General features: G+C 35.8%; 1 protein-coding gene across 8 annotated transcripts in view; it reads right to left on the bottom strand.

Moving 5' to 3' along the window:
* KANSL1L (KAT8 regulatory NSL complex subunit 1 like) overlaps window positions 1-13,266 on the bottom strand; it is a 153,372-nt gene continuing 140,106 nt past the window's right edge. For all 8 annotated transcript variants that reach the window (XM_029226001.1, XM_029226004.1, XM_029225999.1 and 5 more), the window contains 7 exons: window positions 8,276-8,404; window positions 6,238-6,356; window positions 5,307-5,431; window positions 3,919-3,973; window positions 2,539-2,651; window positions 1,224-1,389; window positions 1-323 (listed from right to left, as the gene is read on the bottom strand). In XM_029226001.1, coding sequence (XP_029081834.1) covers window positions 60-323; window positions 1,224-1,389; window positions 2,539-2,651; window positions 3,919-3,973; window positions 5,307-5,431; window positions 6,238-6,356; window positions 8,276-8,404 — 971 coding nt within the window. In that variant the 3' untranslated portion in view covers window positions 1-59. The remainder of the gene's footprint in view (window positions 324-1,223; window positions 1,390-2,538; window positions 2,652-3,918; window positions 3,974-5,306; window positions 5,432-6,237; window positions 6,357-8,275; window positions 8,405-13,266) is intronic.

Genomic DNA, 13,266 nt, shown 5'->3' with positions numbered 1-13,266 from the left:
TCGTGACTGTGGAGGGGGTGGCGGAACAGGGCTTATTTTTTCTCCTGTTTTCCCATCAGTTACATCGTTTTCTTAACCTGTTCCCTGTCACTGATTTTTCTTAACGTGAGTTGAGTAAGTCCTAGACCAAGGGTTTTGTGTTCCTCCATTTCGTCCGCCTGCCTTTGTGGATGGTGGCCATTCTCTGGTGCACTGGTACAGAAGACTTCACCATGGAAAGCTGGACTTGATCTTTCAATCTGATCATTTTTTTCATCTTGGCATAATAAGGCTGCTATGTCTTCATCTTTCAGCGGAAAAGCCCGTCGTTCCCACCCCAAAGGCTGAAAGAGAAAACGTTTTCAGTTAAGTTTCAACTAATTTGTTTAAGTTCATGTCTCAATCTGTAGCTCTCAGTTTTGTAATAACCATTGTTCTGTTCTTTAGCAGATAAAAGTACAAATTCTCATTTGGTCCTGAGTATCTAGCAACTCAAAATGGAACGTACTGAGGATTACTTAGGGACCTTTGGGAATTATTTTCACTTTGCCTCTTCCACGGAGAGGTAAACGCTGCCATTAGGGCACTGGTCTTCATTTTCAGCCTAGGAGCACTTTAGGGAAGGCCCTTTAAAAGTGTTTGGATCGTCTTCCTCAGTATCTCCATTTTCATCCCATCATTATTACAGACCCCTATTGACTTTTCTTTCCCTGTGCTTTCTATGACTTGCCTTTTAATTTCTATTGTCTCTACTCTTGATTCTAGATATGGTTCTTTTCCAACACCTACTGATGAAGAAAAGTACAAGAACTTTATAGATGCAGAGTGTTAGAAAACACTCCCATTGGGGTTAAAACTGGACAAATGGGGAGACAAGTAAAAATCTTTTATAAGGGGAAGAGAAATATCTAACATTTACTATGTGCCAGGTGTCATTCTGTTTAATCCGATTTGGTTTGTAATGAAACTTTGATAGAATTCCCATTTTCTAACACATAAGTGAACAGGTGGAATTAGGTACTGACGTGTTACATAAAGAGTCAGGGAAGTGTCTGTAGTTAGTGATGGAACTAGAACGCTGGAACACAGAGCCTCTGATTCCTACACCCAGCGTTCTGTACTGGGCTGTCCTACTGAATTTGTTACGTAATGATGACTCCTTAATTATCAACAAGCAATTCTATAAACAAGTTTTTAGAAGTCAATTAAAAGGAGGTTTAACTAGTTATGTATAACACTCCTACCTTGATCTCTTGACTCTGACTTACTGAAGGTGAGGCGTGTGCACTGGGGTCCTGGCTCTCTGGAGGCCCGGCGGGACTCTCAGCAGCGCCGTGCTGCCCACCACTGAAGTCGTTAGGGTATTCTTTCAAAAGCAAGTCCTGTCCTTCAACATTTTTACTGTAAGCTCTAGCAAGAAAATATTTAATTATTTGTTGATGTCTTAACATTGTATGAACAACCTAAGGTATCGTTCATAAAGTCAGTTGAACCTGGTAGCTTTTCTTTAAACAGCTCTGCCCAAAAGATTTTAAAAAATTCATCTGCCGATCTTCCTGATGTTATTACCCTCACATCTCAAAGACTTGAATAGTATTTTATGAAATATTTTGCCAAATTATTATAGTGGTTTTGTTTTGTTACAGTTTGGGGTTTTTTGTTTGTTTTTTCCCAGAAAACAGGAAAAGACAGTACTTGACTCTTACAGTCTGAGTTCCCAGAGTATCTATGGTTATCGTAATGTCGTCCATGAAGGAAGGACTCGATTCACATTTTCCTCTGTACTTTTGGAAAACTGTATCTCTGGAATGTGGAGAAAGTTGAGAACAGAATCTCGTTTATGTTAGGATAACTCTTAGAATAAGGCTCTACAACAAATCTGGGTATCTTGAGACCTAAACAGAGAAATGTGTTTTACAAATAATAAGTGAGAGATGCTCCACACTAAAGTGACTATCAGATTTCAACATGATCTTGCATTTTGAGTTTTGGCTATATTAAAAAATAGTCCAGTTAAATATAAAATACCAGGGATTTTCTCAAATACATGACTACTGATTATGTTGTTAGGATTTATCCCCCCTTCCCTCAAAGTCATGTTCCAAGTATTAGGCGATTTGCTTTTTTACCCTGGATTGGTTTCTTGAGGGTTTTTTGGGTTTGTTTCTTTTTAAGAAAAACATTTCTGAAGTGGCTTTGGTACAGATTACCCAGATTCTAATCCCTAGTGTTAGGTCCACCATTACAGTACACTGAAATGACCTATTTATGGAGAATTTTTCATATTGTTTGCTCAGTTAAATCTATTACTGAGGCTGACAATTAGCATGAGAAATTGAGTGGAGTAAAATATAAAACTCCTTTCATTATTATGTAATTAGCCTGAATATATTTTTAATGTAAACTCAGTATAAGCAGTGTTTCACTTCTAGGGCACAAACAGCAGATGTTATATAGTATGTTTTCTTCATTTTCAGTGGTCTCCCTAGTTATTATGCAGAATTATTGGAGATTTCCCATGGATTCCATGGTTTTGGGGTTTAAATTTACAACACCTGCCTGCTGTTTCTTCTGTGCCACTTGCTTTGCTCCCATAGTGACCATCTGGCTTGCTCTTTCTCTTCATATTTTTTGTGTCTTAGGGAGAAGACTGCATCAGAGAGGTCTTCTATCTGGAATTAGAAATGAAAAGTTTTGCTTTTATCAAACATTTTGAAATATGAGAACAGGTGTCAGAGTTCCTCATCAAGAGAACAATAGGAAGAAAACTCTAAAATAAATGCAGTCTAAGTCAGAGAACAAATGTTATGAGAGGAGGTTCAAATTCCTAAAAAGAGGGAGTTTAAAACTTCTTTACTGTTGGGTCATGTTTGAAGATTTACCTAGAATACTTATAGTACCTTGAGTACATATAGGTTCACAGTGCTTTCCACTTACATAAAATATCCTTAATGCTTTATTCATCCAAAACCTTGTATTGATTGCCCCTTACGGAGTATACTGTTCGTGGAACATATTAATATCAAAGAAAGTAAAACTGTCTGAGGTAAATGAGAATTAGTTTAATGAGTTAGTTACTTATCTGGCATTCTGAGACTTCGGTTGTGTTTCTGGCTAGGGTCATTCTGAACTAGGGAAGGGTGCATTAAAAGAGGGAAGGGCATTAAAAAGTAAATTTTGGTAGTTGAAAAACACGATCAGTTGGCACAGAAAGACTGTAATGGAAACAATGTCTTTTATATAATACCTGCTTCTTCAGACTATCACTTTGAAATAGATTGGTTATATAGTATCTTTCCCTTTAATTTTTCTTGTCTTACTATAAGTTTTATCCATACAGGTCCACAGTCCCTTTCCTGTAATTCCAAAAATCTGAAAAAACAAGTTTTCATAATTCATTTGGTGACACAATCTTACCTGAAATGATGTGGGGCTATTCTACTTTCTATTAATATTTCACTATAGAAACATTAATATTTGATTATGAGAACTGTCCTAGACTCCCTACATGTATTACATGATATATGTACCACATTACTTTCTAAAATCCAAAATTTTCCAAATTCAAAAGCAGTTGTTCACAAGATTTTGCATGTGGAATTGTAGGCTTGACGATTAAACTAAATACCATGCAGAAAAATATGACTAATACTGGGAATTGAATATATTCACATAAATTCAATATTTCAACGACTCATGTAAGGAAATGGTATGTTTTGTTTTTGCTTTTCTTTATTCTTTATACATTTTGTCTTTGTAGCCAAATTTGCACAAAACACTTCCTAATCAAATTAATATCCTTAAAGGGGAACTTTCTTTTCATAAGTTTTGAAAATTTATAAAATCAGCGTATGTTCCTCAAATACCAAATTAAGCACATGGGAAAAAAAAAAGCAGGCTTCATAACATATTAAGTGCAGTAAGTGAAAGGCAGCTTACCTCTTCTTCACCCAAATTATATTCATCCAGAGGCTGAAGAACAACCATCCTCCAGCTGTTGAAGATACAAACGAATTTCAAACAGCTTTTGTTAATCTACCTAAATGTAGCAATTTTATTCTGTAAGCACAGCTATTATAGTAGTGTTTTCTTTCTTTGGGATTTCCATAATTCAAATGGCTGTATCTTAGTACTTTATCTTTTAAAAGAGACAACGTATTTGTATTATGAGAAGAGGACAGGAGAAGATGAGGCTTTGCTTTTGGCCTTACAATAAACAGTCTCTTCTACATAGTTGCGTTTTATACCTACGAATGTACTAATTTTGAAATAAGTTAGTGGTATGCTGACAAACTGGCTCAGAAAATAAAGAGGAAAAAAGCTCTGATTTTTAGCATTTGCCAATTTCTTTGTGTGTAGACTCCCACCATGGCCTCTTGTGAGTTAACAGCCACATCACAGAATCCCTACGGGCTAAACAAGGTCAGCCAGCCGGCTCCAGCCTACCAGTGTAAATTGAAAACATTGTTGCTATAGAACATCTAACCACAAATGTTATTTCTTTACTTAATGTAGAATATGTCAACAAATTCTCTGCAGAAATTCTCATAATACCTCCTAGAGTATTAAGAGTTCTCTCAGTGCCTCAAAGCAATTATGAATAAAAGAATCAAATTAGTTAGAATAGAGGTGGGTAGGAATTACTATAATTGTCAACCAGCTCTTGTCTCTGCTTCCATCCTTTTCTATTTCTACTTCTTGGTGCCAGATTAATAATCTTAAACCTCTTTCATCATGGCTAAAAAAATTGACAGTTTGCTGCCAGCAGGAAACAGATCTGTGTATGGCATTCAAGGACATCCACAATCTCGTGACAACTTCTTTTTGAGCCTTCATTTTCTATATCACCCTTCACAAAACCTCAGTCTCTGGCTTAACCGTGCACAGGTTGTCACAGGTGTTATCATCTTACACTGCGAATACTCTATGCAAAGGTAGTTGCTTTCTTTGATCTCTGCAGCCTTGTGCATATCTCCATTTTAAAGAGCAAGGATTATGTTAGTGTAATTATTTACATTCCTAAAGTACCTTTTAGTACCATATATACAATAGGAAACTAAATATCGAATGAAAAAACACTCTAAAAGTGCTGAAGTATTAGGAATTTCCATTTCTTAATAAAACCTGAGAAAGTAGTGCTACTATATGGCACTTTTTTTCAGCATGAGTAATGTAAAAGTTTCTTTCACCATTTTCCCTCCATGTAACCATATAAGTGGGAGGAAGGCAGAAAGGAGCATCTTCCTTTCATTAAATAAAATTTTAACTTCACTGAAAATTTAAGTTTATTCAAAAAAAGGAAAATTAAATAATGTAAGTATACATACCTTGGAGTAACTATTTCCTTATATTGGAGTTTCTCTAATTTAGCTGGGGCCACTAGTGACATGGGAATCACAATATTATCTATATCATAAGAGCTCTCACTTCGCAATCGTCGTCGTGCAGTATTCTGCAAGATAGGATTGTAGTAGTTTTACAATAGTATTTGGTTACCTGTAATGATACTCTCCTTTTACGAGTTATATAAAGATAACATGGCAGTGCCTTTAAGTTTTATACATTGTTATGAAATCTGAGTATAAAATGTTAAGAAAAACAAGAAAGCATATGTATCTTCTATGAACCAATACATTTGTGTTTGGACACATTCAGGCCTATTTTTAAGACCATTAAAAATATGAATGCCTTAAAATACAAAACATCAGAAGATTGTACCATAAAGCACCCTAAATGTCAGTGAAATGATCTTTTAACAAACTCATTTTTTATTAGGAAAGGCTATGAAATGTTTGGTGAGCCATTTAATAAAGATCATTTTTACAATCTTCATTTATGTGTTCCTGGGTCCCTGAGCTTCATGCTGTTTTCTCTAAATCCTCCCATGTTTTAACCTCTACTCCCTACCAGGTAATGGAACAGAACAAAGTAAGAACACAGTGCTGGATTCTTATTAGCAAGATTATACTTAACATCATGTCAAGAAGTAGGGATGGTTATGATAAAGTTTAAAGTTTTTAGCATACGAAAAAAGCCATAACCAAGGATTAATGTACAATTAGCTCCCTAGTTAAAAAAAAAAGTTTAATCAAATTTATTGCGTCTTAGTAAAATAATTCTGAATATGCTAATTATGTGCTAGTAAATAAGGCTGTTATAGATTAACAAAATATCTATAACAAGTTCCCCTCCCCCCACCAGATCTGCCAGGTTTAAAGGTCATAAAGCTACTTTAAAGTTCACTGTACAAAAACCTACTTGTGATGGTGAATTCTGGGTTCTTGATATAACATTGACATTAGTAACTGCAGTAAAATTGCTCTGGGATCCTTGTTCTGTGCGTTGAATAGCAAATTCTTCAAATCTAGTTCTTTCTCCTGCCATGGAAAGAACCATTGAGAATGTCATACATTAAATGTAACTGGTAGGTATTAGAATTTCTGTTTTCCTAGTTGGGTAACATGTGTTTCTTGATCTGTTTAGATTTTATTTTTTTTAAATTCATGTATCAAAAATGAAAAAAATTAAGGAAATTTTATAAAAATCTTAGCCACAATCCTGCCACAATTTCCATTTTCTGACAGTTTTTATCCAGCATATCTTTCTTTATTAATCTCCCTTTACTCTGTTCATGTTTTCTGTAACTTATTCAGAGGTTGAACTTCTAAGACTTACCTCTTAATTTTCTTGTCTATTCTCTCATTTTTTCATATCGTTTTCTACTTTTTGGGAGATTTCCTTAACTTGATCTTCTGATTACTGATTTCTGAAAATGTTTCTCCTATTGTAACATCCTATTTCAGGAATAAAATTTCTCTTTTCTCTCAGAATATTGATAACAAAGTTAAGTTTACTTCCAACTTTGTTATTTTCTGTCTCTTCCATGTTCCTTTTCTCTGTTTGTTTTGTGTCTATTTAGTGAGTATATGTTTATTTTCTTACTGCCCTTGTTTATTTTACTTTAGTACAGATCTTGAAAAATATTTTCCTGTGTAATGTAAAATTTAATACACAGTTCATATTTATATTATTCCAGTTGTTTAAAAATGTCCTTTCTGGCTAGTTGTTTCTTCAAATCAGTATCCATATCTTGAAAATGGTTGTTGTCTAGAGAGCTGTCTAGTTACTTCTTTGTAGTACAGCATTTTACTCATTCTATTCCTGTGTTCCCATCTAGCTCAAAGTTAGATCTATCAATTCAACTAAAACAGTCTACATCTTAGGTAATGTGTATTTTTTCATAATGCATCTTTATATTAAGAGATACAGGTTTTCCTATATTTTGGCAAAGATGTATGAAAGTTCCTCAAAAGCTAGATGACTGTTGGTTATCTTAAGGTTAAGGCACCAAAAAAGCATAATGATATCCCTGAATGTGGGTGTGAGTTTAATTTTGTTCCACACTAGTTGATCAAGTAGTGTGATATTAGGTAGTGACTTTGGTCTGTTATGGTGGGATTTCTAGAGGCCATACTGATAAATATGCTAAAGCCACCATGTATAATTACAGTTAAGTACATCTTGGATGTAAATAGTTTCTAATTTATTGGGTGTATTGACATACTATACCTCGGACCTACTTGACTAATGTATATAGTGTTAGATCCACTGGAACAATGAATAAGAACCAATAGAGTATACAGATAATTTGTTATTTAATACACACCTTTCCAGTTAAGTTTTACTTTTTATCATTATTTGCAATAACTGTTGAAACTATCTTGTCCCAAATCCCCATAACAAACCCATTTTGTATTACTAGCAGGGTTCTAGTTTCAGAGGTATCTCTATTCATCTTGGAACTGTACGTTCCTAAGGGGAATTCAGTCAGGCGGTTGAGTTACCTTAGATGAATCTCACCCAGTTTATCAAAATTCCGAGGAAGCTTCAGTGAAATCAACATCTCCACAATAGGTACCAGAAATGGTAATAAATATCTAAAAGGCAACCTTGTACCGACATATTTTGAGTCCAGAACACAGTGTTGGAGACTAAGTACTGTCCAGGAGGACAGTTAGTAGAAGATAACTCTAGTTAGGAAACACAGGTAGAAGATAACTATAGTTAGGAAACAGGAAGGAAATCCTTAACTCACAAAGTGGATGGATTCCCAGTCCACAGATAATTCTGAATTGACTACATGAATATGCTGTTTAATGTTCATAGAACCATGGATGTTTTGTGTAATTAGTGACTGTTCTAGATTATAACTCCCATGAGGCAGAGGTTATTTGGAAATCAGAATTTTTTATTTTCAGTTTTTAGTACTAGTGCTCCTGTCCTCATTTTAACCTACCTAATGCTGTTTCACTCAAGTGTCTTTTCTTTCTTCCCTGTAACAGCTGTGCAGAAGATTCTGACCTCATTTGAGGCTTGCATATAGGAGAATATCCATTTCTCCATTGATTCAGAGAAGTATTATGTACTGAAAAGGAAAGAAAAATGTGAAGTTTTAGTTCCTTAACACAAATATAATGAGCATGTTAACCTCTTTTTACTTTGTAACATTGCAGAATATTAATATACCAGTTCAAAATTATATATAATGAAGTAAATACTTACATACGAAGATGAAATACTCCTAAGCTGAAAATAACCAAAGTAAGATTCATTAAAAACATCTTCAGGAAGTGCTCAATTTCCTATAGTTGCTCCATTATGTGAAGAGGATGAAGAGGAAAGGTGATCTGTTCTCACAGTCTTCTAAATTACAGAATTTTACAGAGAAGATTTGTTCAGATCTGTAAATCTTGGCTGAATATGATCTGAATCCTTAAGTTAGTTCCTGCTTACCTTAAATCTGGGAACAACTCAGGACTAAGTAAGATTATAGAATACAACAGAGTGGGATCTCTTGAGAGCAATAACCAGATTTCATCCATCTCCTGACAGTGCCTAGCACCATTCTTTCACTTTTTAAAGCAATGAATTTTTTTAAAACTTTAAGTCACTTAATATCTCTGTGCCTCAGTTGCCTTATCTGTAAAATAGGGATAATAGCAGCTATTGTGGGATTGTGAGGATTAAACAAATTCCTGTAATAGTCATTAGAAGGATATCTGGCATAAGTATGCAATAAATGTTAGTTTCACCATGACTGTTGCTCTGTCTGAACCCCATATTTCCAGTACTGGATAAATAACTAAATTGGCTTCCTTTTTTGAAATGTTTGGAGATGTGGAAAGGATAGGGAAAAAATATGAAGGCCTAAGTGCCAAATTCTCACCAACACTGAGAAAAAAGAGTATGGTCTACCAACAGTGACTGGGACTCAGATTTCAAGATGGCAAAGCACCCTAAAAATGATAGACAAAATTTTTATACATAGATGCAAAGATCGGCACATTTACATCCACGTTAGCATGCAAAAAAAGGAACCTTTAAGTAGAGTGGAATTTGTGAGCAATCTCTGAAAGCCTAATATCTTACGAAATTTGAGAAGCAAACTGCAAAAGCACATGGGAAAGTACTGCCACAAAAATGTGATCAAAATCAAAGGCACTCCAGACCTGGAGGAAAGAAAGAATTACCTGCAGTAACTAATAGAATGACTACACTTGCCAGCCTGCCAACACCTCCACCAGGGTCCTTGAGGCTTCAGTAGAGAAATGGATGGGTGGGTAGATAAGGCAATGCCCGGTGCCCCACTTTGTTTGAAACATGTCCTGCTCATCCATAACTGCCTCTGAAAACAGTATGGAGTGCAAATTTCTAACTCTTCCATGAGAAGGATCCCATAAAAAGCAGTGGCAGAAGTTGTAACGGTGAATATCAACTTTAAAGATGAGAACACAAGACTCCAAAAATCTGACTACCAGTAGTGTAAAACAAAGAAAAGGTACAAACAACAAATGGAAGAACCATCTCTAGAAATAGTTATGGGTTCACAGAATACAGATTTACAGGTCTTCAAAATAACTAATATTGCCAAGAGAAAGAGGCAAAAGGCCAAGAGACCTCAGAAATGGGAAGTATAATTGTTGAAATTGTGAAACAAAACCACTGCTCACTGCCCTGAATAACAGAATGGTCATATCTAAAAGTCAAGATCATTGGATTGGAAGAGTAATTCCACAACTCAAAGTAATAGAGTGATGGAAATATGAAAAAAACGACAAACCAAAATAGGTTAACAAAGGATTGAATAGAATGAATGGGATGTAATATTTGAAGAAATGATAGCCAAAATTTTTTACACATTGATAATTAACTCTAATGTTTCAATAACTCACTTGAGCATCAAAGCAAATGAAAAAAATATATATATATAGCACATAAGTATGAAGACATCCTAAAAGTTACCAGAGAAGGGAAAAATTACTGCAAAGGAATGAGAATCAGATTGCCAGAAAGCAAAAGCACAAACCCACAGCCAACATCGTCCTCAGTGGTGAAAAACTGAAAGCATTTCCACTAAGATCAGGAACAAGACAAGGTTGCCCACTCTCACCACTCTTATTCAACATAGTTTTGGAAGTTTTAGCCACAGCAATCAGAGAAGAAAAGGAATCCAAATTGGAAAAGAAAAAGTAAAGCTGTCACTGTTTGCAGATGACATGATACTATACATAGAAATCCTAAAGATGCTACCAGAAAACTACTAGAGCTAATCAATGAATTTGGTAAAGTAGCAGGATACAAAATTAATGCACAGAAATCTCTTGCATTCCTATACACTAACGATGAAAAATCTGAAAATGAAATCAAGAAAACACTCCCATTTACCATTGCAACAAAAAGAATAAAATATGTAGGAATAAACCTACCTAAGGAGACAAAAGACCTGTATGCAGAAAATTATAAGACACTGATGAAAGAAATTAAAGATGATACAAATAGATGGAGAGATATACCATGTTCTTGGACTGGAAGAATCAACATTGTGAAAATGACTCTACTACCCAAAGCAATCAACAGATTCAATGCAATCCCTATCAAACTACCACTGGCATTTTTCACAGAACTAGAACAAAAAATTTCACAATTTGTATGGAAACACAAAAGACCCCGAATAGCCAAAGCAATCTTGAGAACGAAAAACAGAGCTGGAGGAATCAGGCTCCCTGACTTCAGACTATACTACAACGCTACAGTAATCAAGACAGTATGGCACTGGAACAAAAACAGAAAGATCAGTGGAACAGGATAGAAAGCCCAAAGATAAACCCATGCACATATGGTACCTTATCTTTGATAAAGGAGGTAGGAATGTACAGTGGAGAAAGGACAGCCTCTTCAATAAGTGATGCTGGGAAAACTGGACAGCTACATGTAAAAGTATGAGATTAGATCACTCCCTAACACCATACACAAAAATAAGCTCAAAATGGATTAAAGACCTAAATGTAAGGCCAGAAACTATCAAACTCTTAGAGGAAAACATAGGCAGAACACTGACATAAATCACAGCAAGATCCTTTTTGACCCACTTCCTAGAGAAATGGAAATAAAAACAAAAATAAACAAATGGGACCTAATGAAACTTCAAAGCTTTTGCACAGCAAAGGAAACCATAAACAAGACCAAAAGACAACCCTCAGAATGGGAGAAAATATTTGCAAATGAAGCAACTGACAAAGGATTAATCTCCAAAATTTATAAGCCACTCATGCAGCTCAATAACAAAAAAACAAACAACCCAATCCAAAAATGGGCAGAAGACCTAAATAGACATTTCTCCAAAGAAGATATACAGACTGTCAACAAACACATGAAAGAATGCTCAACATCATTAATCATTAGTGAAATGCAAATCAAAACTACAATGAGATATCATCTCAAACCAGTCAGAATGGCCATCATCAAAAAATCTAGAAACAATAAATGCTGGAGAGGGTGTGGGGAAAATGCTGGAGAGGGTGTGCACTGCTGGTGGGAATGTGAATTGGTACAGCCACTATGGAGAACAGTATGGAGGTTCCTTAAAAAACTACAAATAGAGCTACCACATGACCCAGCAATCCCACTACTGGGCATATACCCTGAGAAAACCATAATTCAAAAAGAGTCATGTACTAAAATGTTCATTGCAGCTCTATTTACAATAGCCCGGAGATGGAAACAACCTAAGTGTCCATCATCGGATGAATGGATAAAGAAGATGTGGCACATATATACAATGGAATATTACTCAGCCATAAAAAGAAACGAAATTGAGCTATTTGTAATGAGGTGGATAGACCTAGAGTCTGTCATACAGAGTGAAGTAACTCAGAAAGAGAAAGACAAATACCGTATGCTAACACATATACATATGGAATTTAAGGGAAAAAAATGTCATGAAGAACCTAAGGGTAAGACAGGAATAAAGACGCAGACCTACTAGAGAATGGACTTGAGGATATGGGGAGCGGGAAGGGTAAGCTGTGACAAAGCGAGAGGGAGGCATGAACATATATACACTACCAAACGTAAGGTAGATAGCTAGTGGGAAGCAGCTGCACAGCACAGGGAGATCAGCTCGGTGCTTTGTGACTGCCTGGAGGGGTGGGATAGGGAGGGTGGGAGGGAGGGAGACGCAAGAGGGAAGAGATATGGGAACATATGTATATGTATAACCGATTCACTTTGTTATGAAGCAGAAACTAACACACCATTGTAAAGCAATTATACTCCAATAAAGATGTAAAAAAAAAAAAAAAAGCAAAAGCAGATGCAGGAAAAAACAATGGCGACTTTTGAAAGCCCTCATGAAAAACAGTAAACAGAATTCTAAGGTAGCCCTCAAGATTTCTTGCCACCCAAGATAAAGAAAGCAGAGAAAGATGTTAAATAGTAAAATAGGATGGCAGACAATTCTAAACTCATTTCTACAAAGGGGTAGCTAGAATTGTTAGGTTTTAAAATATATATACCTGGCATGTGTTGGTGTTCCAATAGTGTCCACTCGTTTTCTAGAGTATTTTAAAGCAAATTCCAGGCAAATTTCAACGCATCTCTTCTAAAAGGAATCTCACCACCACCCCTAGTCTTGTAAAAGCACATCAGAAACCTTAACCTTCACTAAAGTGATGCTTTTTATTTAATTTTACTCAAAAGTTTTCTTCACACTTTCCCCCTTTTACTCTTTGGTGTCTTGTAAGGTTGTAGTGGACTCTTGATGCATGGCAATTCAGAGTGTAACTCACACCTTCTCTTCACCTGTCCTGATGATAACCCTCCCAGTCTTTCAGTGCTCACTTGCCCAAATCTTCTCCTAAATTCCATTTTAAGATACATCTTGGGGCTTCCCTGGTGGCACAGTGGTTGAGAGTCCGCCTGCTGCTGCAGGGGACATGGGTTCATGCC

This window comes from Monodon monoceros, unplaced genomic scaffold, assembly GCF_005190385.1.
Source record: "Monodon monoceros isolate NGI ecotype Baffin Bay Population unplaced genomic scaffold, NGI_Narwhal_1 Super_Scaffold_16, whole genome shotgun sequence".
NCBI lineage: Eukaryota > Metazoa > Chordata > Mammalia > Artiodactyla > Monodontidae > Monodon > Monodon monoceros.
This window is presented reverse-complemented; position numbering and strand designations above follow the sequence as displayed.